Source organism: Phodopus roborovskii, unplaced genomic scaffold (genome assembly GCF_943737965.1).
Source record: "Phodopus roborovskii unplaced genomic scaffold, PHOROB, whole genome shotgun sequence".
Classification (NCBI taxonomy): Eukaryota; Metazoa; Chordata; class Mammalia; order Rodentia; family Cricetidae; genus Phodopus; species Phodopus roborovskii.
The window spans coordinates 12,851,264-12,865,301 of record NW_026126541.1 but is presented as its reverse complement, the minus strand read 5'-3'; the positions used below and the strand labels follow the sequence as shown (position 1 = coordinate 12,865,301).

At 45.8% G+C, this 14,038-nt stretch overlaps 1 protein-coding gene across 1 annotated transcript in view; it reads right to left on the bottom strand.

Annotated features, from left to right (window-relative positions):
- Positions 1-2,619, bottom strand: part of Stn1 (STN1 subunit of CST complex) — a 32,815-nt gene extending 30,196 nt beyond the window's left edge. The window contains exons 1-2 of the mRNA XM_051200096.1: positions 2,500-2,619; positions 1,876-2,063 (exon numbers count right to left, since the gene is read on the bottom strand). Of these exons, the coding sequence (XP_051056053.1) occupies positions 1,876-2,029 (154 nt within the window). The 5' untranslated portion in view covers positions 2,030-2,063; positions 2,500-2,619. The remainder of the gene's footprint in view (positions 1-1,875; positions 2,064-2,499) is intronic.
- Positions 2,620-14,038: the final 11,419 nt, after the last annotated feature.

Below are 14,038 nucleotides of genomic sequence, written 5' to 3'. Positions count from 1 at the left end.
GTGCTGGAACTACAGCTGTGTGCCACAGCTGGATCACAAGTATTCTCTTTATGGTAAACCAAGCCAAGATAAAACCGGCTAGCTTGGAAACCAACAGCATAGTCTAAAGAAAACCATTCTAAAATCGCCATGCCTGTTTCATCCATGAGAATTCCTCTTACAAATGAACATTCTGAAACAGTTTCACCAGAGAGGGTAAAGGTCAGCAGGCTGGCTTTCACTGAATTTCTTTTAACACACCAGCATATCCTTTGCCCACAGCGAGCGTTAAACTCCAGGGATGCCTGTGGTACCTGCTTGCTCACTCACAGACCTTTTAAGCAAGGCTGGCATTTGGTGTGAATTAATTTCTTCCCAAAGAGATGAGCTATAAAGAACACCAGATAATTCTAGAAAACTCCAGAGGAGGCTGGCTGCCATCCAGTTAGGGGACAAATCCACAGACCAAGTTCAACAATAAGTAGGAAGTAAAGATAAAAGATGTGGTGGAAAGAATTCTGTCTGTACAAAAGGCTTTAGAAGAAGGTCATCCAAATATACCCATCCTTACGTAAAACAAACTTCATAAAGCCTCATCTCATTCAAACTGTGGATATTTGAGATCCTGGCCTTTTTTTTTTTTTTTTTTTTTTTTTTTTTTCTGACTCAAACCTTGTCATTCGGAAGGTCCTTGATTTGAAAGCTTCACAAAATGTTCCTCATATAACTTTAAGCAAACTTCTCACCCAGCACAGTATTAACTCCTGAAGGAATAACCACAACCACTTAAATTATTGTAACCTATATGTTTGTTAGACTTTTAGATATGATGATTGTATCTCTAGTAACCAGTACTCTAATTTTAAAACTGTAGCTGGGCCATGGCTCGGCTAGTAAAATGCCTGCGGCACAAGCATGATGGTCTGAATTCTGATCACAGTCATCTACATAAAAGCCCAGCTTATCTGCACGTACCTGTAACACTGTGTGGACCAAGCAGAGATTTTGAAAAAAGATCCTTCAAGTTTATTGGCCTGCCAGCCTACCTGAATTGATACATTCCAATTTCAGCAAAAGTCCTTGCTTTTAAAAATACAGGTGGCTGCCTTGGTCCTGCCTCAATGAAATGATGGGACAGACTCAGTAGACTTCCTAGGGGAAGCCTTACCTTCTCTGAGGAGGAGATGAGGTGGAGAGGGAGGATCAGGAGGAGAGGAGAGAGGGGGAACTGGGATTGGAATATAAAAAGTAAATGTGTGTGTGTGTGTGTGTGTGTGGCTGGGCAGTGGTGGTGCACCCCTTTAATCCCAGCACTTCAGGAGGCAGAGGCAGATCTCTGAGTTCAAGGCCAGCCTGGCTTACAGAGCAAGTTCTAGGACAGCCAGGGCTACACAGAAGAGATCCTATCTCAAACACACACCCAAAAAGGCAGGGGTTGAAGAGTTGGCTCAATTACTGACTGCTCTTCCAGAGGACACGGATTCAATTCCCAGAACCCATATGGTGGCTCAGAACTGTCTGTAACTTTAGTTCCAGGCATTAAAAATGTGGACCACCAATGCCCGCTAGCATTTTTTTTTTTAAATTGAGAAAAGGTCTTATGTATCCCAGGTTGGAGTTTAACCCCTGATCGTCCTTACTTCCACCTATCAAGTGTTGGGATTACATCTGGTTTGAAGGGGAGGAGGCACAGTGCAAAGGTCTCACCCTCAAACTTAAACTTAAAAACTTTAGATTGTTGTTTAATTTGCACAAAAAGCCCAGAAACGAACTCCTTCCAGGGTTGAGGCTTGATAACTTTCAGACTTCAGCAAGGCTCTTCCAGATGCCCCGAGGCCTCGGCTTTCTGTATCATTGGACAGCACAGAGCATCCATTAGGCTGACTGGCCACATACCTGGTACTTGGTGGGACTCCTTCATCTCCAGGATATCCCTGATGTAGAGTTTTGCAAAGGCTAGAAACACAGGATCCAAACCCCAAAAGAGGGACGGGATCTCCTCTTCCCTTGGACTGGATTCGCACTGCATCAAGGGGCTGGGTTGCAGCATCCAACACCGAGAAGGTCGATTCAGAGCCAAGGCTCTATAAGAGACATAAAAATAAGTTTTCAGGGTGTTTAATGTGGGTGAGTGTTATCCAGAAGTCTTAGGAGGGTAAAACAGGGCTTCAGGACCCCGTTAAGCTCTGTGCCTTGAGGGTGGAAAAAAAAGGTCTCCTTCCCACGAAATACCAATTTAGAACCAGTTAAACACCAAAGATTTTTAACAGACAGGGTCTAGGGTAGCCCAGGCTGGTCTTAATCTAGCTATGTAGCTAGAATGGCCTTGAACCTCCAGCTTCCTCCTCCAATACTTGAATTACATGTACAGGCATGTACAGACGGACACGCTTGGTTTATGCAAGGCTGAGGATTGAACGCAAGGCTTTCTGCACGCTGGGAAAGTGCCCTCTGCCAACTGAGTTACAACCCCAGAGCACTCACTCTTCCCTTTGGGGATAACCATCCACACAGGCGTACCCCAAGAAAGAGCTTTAACGAATGAGTCCGGAGAGTAATGCGCCCCTGTGGCCGTGGAATTTTGGACCCTGGAGGTGGGTCTATGCACGCTTCGACATTTCACCTTCCGGAAAGAGCGGAGGGAAGGAAAAAGAAACACAATCCGTGCAGTTTACAGCCCTTCCCGAGCAGGAGCAGTTAGCCAAGACTGCCGCCACAGTTGAGTTCCGGTGGCGGGAAGGAAGGAGGGGCAAACGTAGCACACTCCAGCCCGCGCACTTCCTTCCCGCCACCGGCGCCAGGCTCCCTCTAGCCCCTCCTTCCGAGGCCACGCCCTTACGCCCGCCGCACGACCACGCCCACCTCTGCTCACAGGCTCCGCCCACGCAGTCTATTCGGTCGGAGCCCAGTTTAGACCCTCCCCGGGCGTCGGCACTCGCTGCAGGGCTATTCCCGGAGATTCCGGAGCCAGCCCCGGAATTCCTGCAGCTCAAATCCTGCCTTCCATGTCACATTTGTCTCCGATTCCCTCAGACAGTTCCAAGAAATTGGGACGGAATCAAACTTTATTTTTTTTTATTAGAGCAGGGGGTTGTCCTGACTTATTAAACCAACAAACAACAAAATTAAGCAGTGGAGTATTTACATGTTTCTTCACAGCTGGTAAATGATCCACTGACACTCCGTAAGGATGCTGTGGTCTCGCTTGCAGATGTTTAGGTTTAAACTTGAGACCAGAGTGAATGTGAGGTCTTGTCTCTAACAGAAACAATTCCTACCAGACCAGAATAGGGTTTGTCTTCCTTTCGTTTCCTTAAGGTACAGTCCCGGATGCTGTACACTTAAGAACTCTCTCGAGCCTGGCGTTTTTGCAAACCGTGACCGCAGCACCTTGATGGATCCCTGTCCACAGCAGTTCTGCTCCTATAAATAAAGAAGCTGCATCACCACAACGCAGGAAATGGTTAGCGTTCTTCCTAAATCATAGGGACTCTGACACGACAGGGGAAAGACAAGTCACTCACTCCAGCGGCGAAAGAGGCAGGTGGCCAAAGAGATCTTTTCTAAACTATCGGAGAAGGAACTTTCAAGGGCTTGAATGGAAACTGTGTGACTTTAGAACCATGGCATCCAGTTACCTCCCTGGCCACAGAAGGGGGTGAAAAACACAGTATCTCCCAGAGCCTATGGCACTAGACAGCTGCGTCTGTGGAGTTTCAGATACATTTAAGTCAAAACCCTCTCTAATAGAAGAGTCTCTCCCCAAGAAAACCCAGCGGGTAGGACTGATGCTTCCAGTTTACCTGTCAGGTAGAGACAGACAGGTTAGGTGACATTCTCCAGAGGGCACACCTCTCCTCTAGGGTAGAACCCAAGAAGAAAAGGACTCTTAGATACTCAGAACCTGGGGTGTTTTCAGGAATGACTCTCCCAGCACTCATTCTTGAGTGCCTGGTAAGAGCTGTTGGTCTCTCTGGGTTGACTGCCAACCTTGGGAGGGCCACACCCAGGGCTATAAATAGAAGCAGGGCTCCCCTGATGTCACCTTTTACAGCCATGGGGGAGTGTGCCTGTTGATCTGAGTCCGGGACCTCAGGAGTAGGTGGTCATGAAGCAGGTGAGATGTCCAGTAGGGTTTCCAGATTGTAGAACCACGTTGAGAGGTTTTAGGGAAGCTTTGTACAGGTCTGGTCCTCTCACCATGGGGATTCCAGGCTCCCCAAGCCTGCCTAGGTGCTCCTGAAATCATCAAGCTCACAGGACCCCACCCAACGCAGCATCCCACAACACCCAAAGCTGACATTTTAAAAGTCAGTGCTAGGAGCCCTTTCTTTTGGCTTCTTGGTGTGAAATAACTTGAGTTTTATAGGCATTTTTTTTTTTGAAAGATCATTATCATTCTCTCCTGAAAGTTAAGATTCTAGCAAGTTCTGGAAAATAGTGAGCTTGAACTGTCTGTCTCAAAAAGCTCAAAGCTCAAATTAGCCTGCTTTAATCGTGATTCCCATGTTTACAAGTAGAACAAGTAGATTTTCTCTTTGAAGTTTATAATTTGGAGATCTTCATCTTGATCAAACCCTAATCAGGCTCCTCTGAGCTCGGGTCTCAGCTAGGCCTCAACCTTGGCCTGTAAAGATCTGAACAAACACTACCATGGCTCCCAACAGCTCAAGGCCACATTCTAGCACCCAGCTTCCCCCCAAATTCCTGAGCGAATTCTGACTACAGAAGAATTGTTTGTCCTAGCTGACACTTAGCCACAGGGAGCCATCTCCCAACCTCTGTGGGAGGACAGGAGCCTGAATACCACAGGTGACAGTTCACAAAGTTAGATTAGTTTCACATGGGCTATCCTCCCTTCACACTTCGTTAAAATTTCACTTCTCTGACTGCTGAAGCCTAGGTTCTATTCCTCAGGCCCTACTCCCTCCTTTTCTCTAAACAAAACAAAACAGAACCCAGTCTGAAGGAACCCTGCCTCTTCTTCTCGTCGGTGGTCACTGAGTACACTCTGTTTCACTCCGGTCACACTGTTTATCTTTGCTCCAATAAAGATGACTTACCCCAGGGTACCCTCACTTTCTCAGCATCCTTTGAGTGCTCTCTGTGTGCTTTGGCGTCAGCTGTGAGGAATACTAAGCATGTCGCTGCTGCAGCAAAAAGAGCGATGCCTGTGATAAATAACAAAGCGAGGGCTGGGGTGTAGCTCAGGGGTGGCGTGTTTCTTTCTCTAGCTGCTAGAGAATGGCGTGTGCAAGGCCCTGGGTTCAATCCACAGCCTTGGAAAAGAACAAAAACAAAAAACCCAAACAACAAAAGCAAGCAAGAAGCTGACTTGTGGCTTTGGAGTGTGTGGTCTGGGTTATGACTATTCTATGAGTCATGGGAGGAGGGGGCTCATTAGATGAGATAATACAGTATAGTAACAGCTAGAAGAAAGGAAGCACAATACACACAAACCATTATTTGTATTCCCTGTGGCAGCAGCATTCAAACTAGGTTTTTTTAAAAAAATGAAGGAGCTGTTCATTCCTTTATTTATGAAGCATATTTCTAAAGCTTCTGTCAAATGCTGTACTAGACACAGGGAAAGAAGGAGAAAAGATGTGGGGGTGGGGGATAAGACGAGCCCCCCATGGCGCCTCTGCTTTGTTGAGAGGACAGAGAAAGGACAATGGACAAAGGGAAATGAATGAAATAAGTACAATTGTCACGGCTTTTAGGAGGACGTAAGAACGGTTGTGTTTGTGTCTCGGATATACAATCTATTTTCATCAGATGGGATGACTGAGGTCCCACTGGATGAGGAGTCAGTGACACCAAGCACTAAGAAAAGAGCATTCTGGGCAGTAGTCAGGACAAGTGTGGATGCCTGGGGGGTAGGGCTGCAAAGGGCTTTCTTGGTCTCGGAACAGGATTGAGTGGGGCTCTGCTCCACAGGAGGTAGGTAGAAGGCAGGTCCAAACCAGCTGGTAGGCCCTGCACAGCAGCTCGGGTTCCAGCATAATTGTCCCCACAACCTGGCTGACCAGAGACTGCAGGGAGACCAAGAGTTGAGCCAGATTCTGAAAGCTTGAATAAACTTCAAGTTTGCTCCCTGTAAACAATGGAACCGTGTGGCTTTTGATTCAGGGGATGATTTAACACATTAAAATACCAGCCCATGAGACCTTAGCAGGTAAGGGTGCTTGCCAGGACCTTTGACTCAGGAAGGCATGCCCCACCTCCTCCTAAATAAATAAATGCAAAACAAAACAAAATCAGGACTACCTGCCACACTTGCATACTGCAGAAACATGCAGAGAGTTTTCTTTGCCCGGTGAACTGATTCATTCCCGAGATTTGTATCTTGGGGATTCCCACCAATGGATGGTGAAGGAGCCAAAATGAGCTCCTGGGGACCCTATTTCAGGGGCCCCTCTAAGTCACCTGTTCTGCCCGGTGAGCTCTGAGTGCTCCCTCCCTCCCCTTCCCTCTCTCCTCCCTCCTCTTTCTCTCTTTCCTTCTCTTCCTCTGTCCTCCCCTCCTTCCTTCCCTCTCCCTCCCTCCCGCTCCTCCCCCCCTCTCTCTCTCTCTCTCTCTCTCGCCCTTTCTCCTTCCTCTCTCTTCCTCCCTCACTCCCTGCCCCCCCCACCCCTTTCTGGCTTATATCCACTTTGGGGAAATGGCTTCTCCTCTGTGGACCTCCACCCCTTTAATTTCCTCCCTGTGGCTCACAGCCTCCCTTCAGAGCTAAGCTCCTTGAAGGAGTTCTGGGCACTCCCTATGCACACTTCCTGATGGGGGCTGTCTGGTCCAACCCACAACAATCTGACTCACTTTAAGCTTCAAACAGCCCCAGCCCAGCCCACCACTCCACTGAAAGTGCACTCCTAAGTTTAGCAATTGTATTCAAATTCTCAAATGCAAAGGCTACACTCCTTATCCTCCCCCATCGTAGTTGTGTTTTGCTCTGGCATTGGGTATTGAGTTCTCTCCTTACCCTTTGACTTACTGAGTGCATCCTTTGTGGTTTCCCTTGTGTCTTCTTGACTCTTTGCATCATTCTTGTCTACTCTTGGTCTCATACAGCACCCAGCCTATCTCACCCTGCGCACACCGGGACGCCTCATTCAAACCTAAGACTTGACCAAGCCAGCATTCCAGTGACTCAACATTTTACATCTAGCCAAGAGCTCTTCCTGAGTCCCACTTATGTCAATTTGCAGTGAACTCTTCTGGGTATCTGAACTTCAGCCTTGCCCCGCAACTGCTCTCTACCCTCATTCTGTCTCTCTTCTCCCTACCAAAGTGAATGCCAACTTCATCTGCCAATTTGCTAAGTAAGAAACTGGAAAGACTTCAAGGGCTCCTCGCCCTCTGTCACTCTGAGATGCAATTAGTCACACACCTATCAATTTTGCTTTTGAAGTATGTTCTCTAACTTAGCTCTCTCCTGTTTTTCTTGTCATAGCCTTAATCCAGGCTTTCACGGAGACTGCATACATCATCATCTCGCCAACTCCTGTACCTCCAGCCTTTCCTGCCTCCATCCCAGGTCCATGTACAACACAGATGCTCTTCATAAAATGCAGATTAGACAAGGTTAGTCCCTTGTCTAATCTCTCAGTAGCTTTATGTGGATGGCAGAAGTCCGGCATTCTTTGCATTGCATGCCAGTCTCTCCCAGCCTGGCCATGATGTCCCTCGCTGGACTCATCTCCCACAGAGCCCCATGGTGATGCCACACTGCAGCTAGTGTCTCTGAATGCTGGTCTGAGGTGACGGGAGATGTCATTCTGTAAATATGTTTCTCATGCTGGTTAATGAATAAAGCACTGTTGACCAATAGGAAAGGAAGATAGGCGGGACTGGGAGACAAGGAGGAAAGAGGAAGAGTAAGGAGTCAGTATGGGGAGACCGGAGGGAACAGAGGTCCTTCCTGCCCCATTCCCCAGTAAGATGAGACCGCGTGGAAGTACTTAGATTAATAGAAATGGGTTAATACTTAAGACAGAGCTAACCAATAAGAAACTAGTACCTGGCCAACAGAATTATATCTAATACAGAGTCTCTGTGTGTTATTTGGGGCTGGCCCCGCGGTGGGTCCAGCAGCAGGAAAACATACTTGTAACAAGGAGACTTTTCTCAAAATAATGGGAAGTCTGGTTAAGTAAATTTGGATTTAAATCCAGTCAGTGGACTCTAACTCAATGCACACTGAGAACATTTGGGAAAGGGAGTGGGTAAAGTTTGAGGACCAAACACACTGAAGGAATTTGGAACATACAACTTCTAGAATATATCAAGCTGTCTTTTGCCACTTCACTTCTGCCTGAGATGCCAATCACTTGGGAGTTACAAAAATAACTGTTCTACATGTACAGAGGGTACAGGAAAAAAAATGTTATACGCTTGGCATATAGCAGGAATAGAAGCTTTGGTGAGCCAAACACAAACACATCATCACAGTGTGTCAGCATGAAGGGTGTCTTGGCAGCATAGGGTGGAGGGCTGAGTTATGTGGCCAGGAGACAGTAACTCTGCCTCCTTCACTTGAGCTACCACTAAAGTGTGCCCTGTTTCACATCCTGTATTTTGAGCTTATTTGTTCTGTGCATATGTATGTATGTATGTATGTATGTATACATATATGTATATATATTGTATCTTCTTGATGTATTAACCCTTAGTAGTGTGCGATACTCTCCAATTTCTCCCTGATGAGATGACTTGCCTCAAAGTCCACTTTGGGGGATAGAGAGATGGTTTTAGGGTAAGACTGCTAGATACACAAGCATGAGGACCCGAGTTTGACTCCCTGGCTCCTGCATAAAAGCTGAACATGACTGACTGCATGTGCCTGTAACGGTTTGCCACAGTTTTAAACGTAGAAAAGAACAAGGATGAGAAACATAGAGGAATTTTTCCTTTTTCTTTTCTTTTCTTTTTTCTTTTTTTTTTTTTTTTTGCTTGTTTTCATTTTTCCTTCCTTGATTGTTTGAGGATTCACCTTCGTCATGAACGTTCCAGTATGTAGACCAGGAACCTGATAATGACTTCAGAGGAAAGAAGCAGTTATTGATGTCCTTTGACCTGGGGCAGCAACAGTTCATAGGACAGAACTCTGGGGAAAAAAACAACCAAAATACCAGATGTCATCTCTGAATATGGATTCAGAACCCACTTTGTTGGTGGCAAGATAATCAGCTTTGGCATGGTTTAGGATTCCTTGAATTATGCCAAGAAAAATAAATCCAAACACAGACTTGCAAGACATAGCTCTATAAAAGGAAAAGGGGTTTAGAAAACAGTGTTAAAGAGGCAAGAACAGGATAATTGGGGGGGGGGGTCGGTGGGGGGTGGCGTGTCTGCGAAGGCCGTCCTGGTGCTGGCGGAAGTGGCCTGAGACTGCTGATGGCAGAAGTGATGACTCCGTAGTGACATGCGCATTTCTAAACAGAGGACTAAATTAACCTGCACAGTTCTGACAAAAAGTGGTTTTTAAGCAGTACATTCCAGGGCAATGCCGAGCGTGCCTTGGTGTTCTGATGGTTTGAAAGAAAATGGCCCCCAAAGGGAGTGGCACCGTCAGGAGGTGTGGCCTTGCTGGAGGAAGTGCGTCACTGTGGGGGTGGGGTTGAGGTCTTTTCTCACGCTTCCCTCAGTGTGACAGACAGTGGACTTCCTGTTGCCTGCAAGATGCAGGCCTCTCGCTCCAGCACCGCATCTGTCTGCACACAGCCATGCTCCCCATCATGATGATAATGGACTGAAACTCTGAAAGTGTGAGCCTCACACTTTCCTTTGTAAGAGTTGCCCTGTTCATGGTGTTTCTTCACAGCAAAGAAACCCAAACTAAGACATGTGTAAACTTATATGATGACCATGACCTGTGTTCTGTGTTATGCCTGATTACATAAGCCACAGGCTCGCACTGCTTCTTGCCAAAGATAGAAGTTCCCACTGTCCACAGTTTATGAGATGGGTTCCATGGACACCTGCTTTCCTGGCAAAGTCGAAGAAGATTTCTGTGGCAGCTGGATGCCCACTCAAGGCCAGGGCTGGCAACACCACCCCTGCCCTAGAGGTTACCAGCTATAGTGAATTCAACAGCCAAGAATCCCTCTTTGGTCCTTATATTTATATTATGACAATGTTGCTGCACATTTTAGATGGATAAACACTAAGCATTGGAGAAATGCTGAGTGCTGGGATTAAAGGCATGCACCACCAATGCCCACCTGAGTAGATAATTTTTATGGTAACGTAATTTAAGAGAAGAGATGTAGCACCATGCAATACTTATTTTGCTGTGTGACAGAAATTATGGGCTCAAATAACTGTTGATGTCATAAGCCTTAGCATCCACTAGGACAACTGAATAGAATTTTGTTTTTCTTATCAGTTTGCAATTCTCCCAAGGACTGCTTTCAATCAAAGAAAGAAAAAAAATTATCTCCCCAAATGGTGTTAAAGACAGCACATTCCAGCTGGGAGGCAGAGGTGGTAGATCTCTGTGAGTTTGAGACCAGCATGCTCTACAAGAGCTAGTTCCAGGACAGCCTCCAAAGCCACAGAGAAACCCTGTCTGGAAAAAAAAAAGAAAAAAGAACATTCCAGAGCTTAATTAACAAAGCACTCAGCAAAGCCTGAACTGCTATTACACTGACACCTTTAAGAGCAGATTGGTTGGAGTGATGTTATTTGCAGTAGTGTTTAGTGTTATATTAGCCTGATGGAGAACAGCTGCTCTGGCCCTGATGATTAAACTAGGAGTGTGTGTGTGTGTGTGTGTGTGTGTGTGTGTGTGTGTGTGTGTGTATAGGAGACTTTACAGAGCTGGAATGAGCACAACTAATTAGCTTGTCCCCTCCCTAGAGACTGCACTCATTTCTCTGTATTTCTTTATATGCATAGACTTTTCCAAGCCCAAACCAAGCCTGGCTCTCCGTTGCATGCTGGCTGACACTCCTTCCTGAGCATCCCTGCTGACAGCATCACACACTCAGGGCTTACTCTCTGTTTACTGATGCTGTGGATGTGGACCTGCTCCTCTAACTCCATGAAAGCTATGTAAACACATATGTTTTGCTCTATATTCTAACAGCACAAGGGATGATGGAACACATTTTAATTTAAAAAAAACTGGACGGGGCTGGAGAGATGATTCAGTGATTAAGAGTGCTTACTACCCTTGCAAAGGACCTAGGTTTGGTTCCCAGTACCCATATCAGGAAGCTCACAACCACCTATAACTCCAGTTCCAGGGGATCCAATGCACTCTGGACTCCATAAACACTTGAACACATAGGTGTACATAACTCGTGCAGGCACACAATACTTGTAAGTTAATAAATGTTTTAATAACTGCAGTGTAATTATGTGGGGATCTATTCTAGAATCCTTTCTACATTTCAATGTTTTGAAAATTCCCTTGACTGCGGGACAGTCAGGCTAAGCAACTAAAAATGCAGGATGAGGGGTTGAAGAGATGGCTTGCCTGGTTAATAGAACTGGCTGCTCTTCCAGAGGACTTAGGTTGGATTCCTAGTTTCCAACAGAGGGTCACATCTGTCTGTAACTCCAATCCCAGGGGGTCTGATAGGAGACACAAGTCTCTCTTCTGTCTTTCTCAGGTGCTGCACACATGTGGTATGGCGTTGCATACATGTGGTGTACAAACATACATACAGGCAAAGCACCATACACATAAAAGAAAATATTAAGCATGCAGAATGCTCAGCTCAACTTGAGATTCTAACAAACAACAAAAAAATTTTTTTAATGTACGTGTGTTTTGTCATAATCTTACTTATATTGTTAAAACCTATTTATAGGTAATACTCTTACAGTCATGAGTTACTTAACAAAAAGAATATATAATGAGAAATGTTATAGATCTTATACTTCTTCCATGTAAAGGTCACAGAGTGTCTGCACACAAACTAACATAGCTTTGACATCATTGGAAGATATATTCTTCTTTTCCTGTTTCTTTCCTTCCTTGAGAGAGAGTCTTTCTGTGTAGCCCTGGCTGTCCTGGAACTCACTCTGTAGACCAGGCTGGCCTCAAACTCACAGAGATATACCTGTTTTTGCCTCTCGAGTACTAGGATTAAAGGTGTGTACCACCAACTAGCTTGTTTCTATTTATCTAATTTGGTCTTTTAACTAGACTTATTTGGGCCGTTTCTGCCCTTTTTATATCAAGGGCCTGACTTAAGAGATGTGAATACTTCCGCTGGATGACTCATTGAAGATGACATATCAAATATATTCACAGATATTCTAATAGTCTTTTGTAGTGAAACACCTCTTACTCTTCACCCAATGCCCACAATCATAGCAACTAGTATAGCATCTACTGATATTTATTCACTATTACCAGTAACTTAATTAGGAAACTTGTAGAATACATCAATATTTTAAGGCTAGACTCCTGGAGTGACTGAACAGTCTATTATACTGAGGACAGTTTCAATGTTGGTATTTTCATGTCTGAAGATAGGTCTCAGTCCTGGATATGCCTAACCACCTTAGCTTAGTCTTAGTTTGGGTTTCTATTGCTATGACGAAACACCATGCCCAAAGAGCAAGTTGGGGAGGAAAGGGTTTATTTGGTTTACACTTCAGCATTGCTGTTCATCACTGAAGGAAGACAGGAACTCAAACAGGGCAGGATCACGGAAGCAGGAGCTGATGCAGAATGGAGGGGAGCTGCTTACTGAGTTACTTACCATGGCTTGCTCAACCCACCTTCTTATAGAGCCCAGGACCAGGCCCCCAGGGATGGCACCACCCACCATGGGCTGGGCCCTCCCCTATGGATCACTGCATGAGAAACTGCCTTACAGCTGGATCTCAAGGAGGCATTTCCTCAGCTGAGACTCCTTCCTCTGATGACTCCATAGCTTGTGCCAAGTTGACACACAAAACTACCCAGTACAATTTAGCTTTTCCTTCTGCTTCCTTGCGCTTCCTCTACTCTGGTGCAGTGGGAGCGCCTGAAAACATACCCTAGTATTTCCTTCTGGGCAAATCCCAGTGTCTGAGAATCCAAAGGAACCTGACCTAAAGCTGGTAGACAGGATGGGTGTTGCAGGAAGGGAATGTGCTGGGGATGAGATATCAGCTTTAAGGACAGGGAAATGGGACAGAAGTCCCAAGCAATGCATGGGAGAGAGAGCAAAGGGTTTAGGGTGGTGAATCCACAAAATTAAGGCTGAGTATGAAGGCAAAGATCCAGCACACACCTTTAATCCCAGCAGCACTCAGCAGGCAGAGGCAGGAGATATCTGTGAGCTTGAGGCCACTCTGGTCTTCAGAGTGAGTTCCAGGACAGCCTGGAGTTACATGGAGAAACCTTGTCTCAAAAAACCAAAAAAAAAAAGAAGCCAAAATTCCCTTCAGCCACCTTTGCAGTCAACGTCCAGATTTTTGAGGATGAGATCCGGAACTGAGATGACAAAGCACCCAAGGGCAGGGGAGAGAGGGGAGGGGAGAGAAGAGAGAGCAGAGAGAGAGGAGAGCCTCCTCATCCGCGTTACCAAGGGACATAAGACACGGACTCTGGCACTGATCACTTATGAATTTTGCCTCCCCAGATTTCTCCCAACCCCTCTAGGCCTACAAAGGAGAACTGTTCTTCCAGTTAATTCAAGGTCAGTGCTCTTTACTTTTGGAGTGGACACATGGAGACTTCTGCCTTGATATGAGAGGGCTTACGGAAAGGAAAGGAAGCTACGAGGCCCGGACAGCATCAGGACAGCATGTGCTAGTAGACGCTAGGGGGGTAAATATGGTCCTTGGCTTAGGATGATTTGATTTGATGATTTTTTTTAAAGACTTTATAAAGGTGTAAAAGTGGTGTTTTTCTTTTTGAGATAGGGTCTTATGTGACAGAGGCTGGCCTCGAACTCACTCACTGCGTAGTTGAGGCTGGCCTCAACCTCCAATCCCCTGACTCTACCTCCTGTCAGTGAGGATTATAGAAATTTATCACTACTCCTGCCTCATACTTTGAATTTTTATCTTTTTCTTTCAGGCTAGTGACATATGGCATGTCTTTGTTTCATAT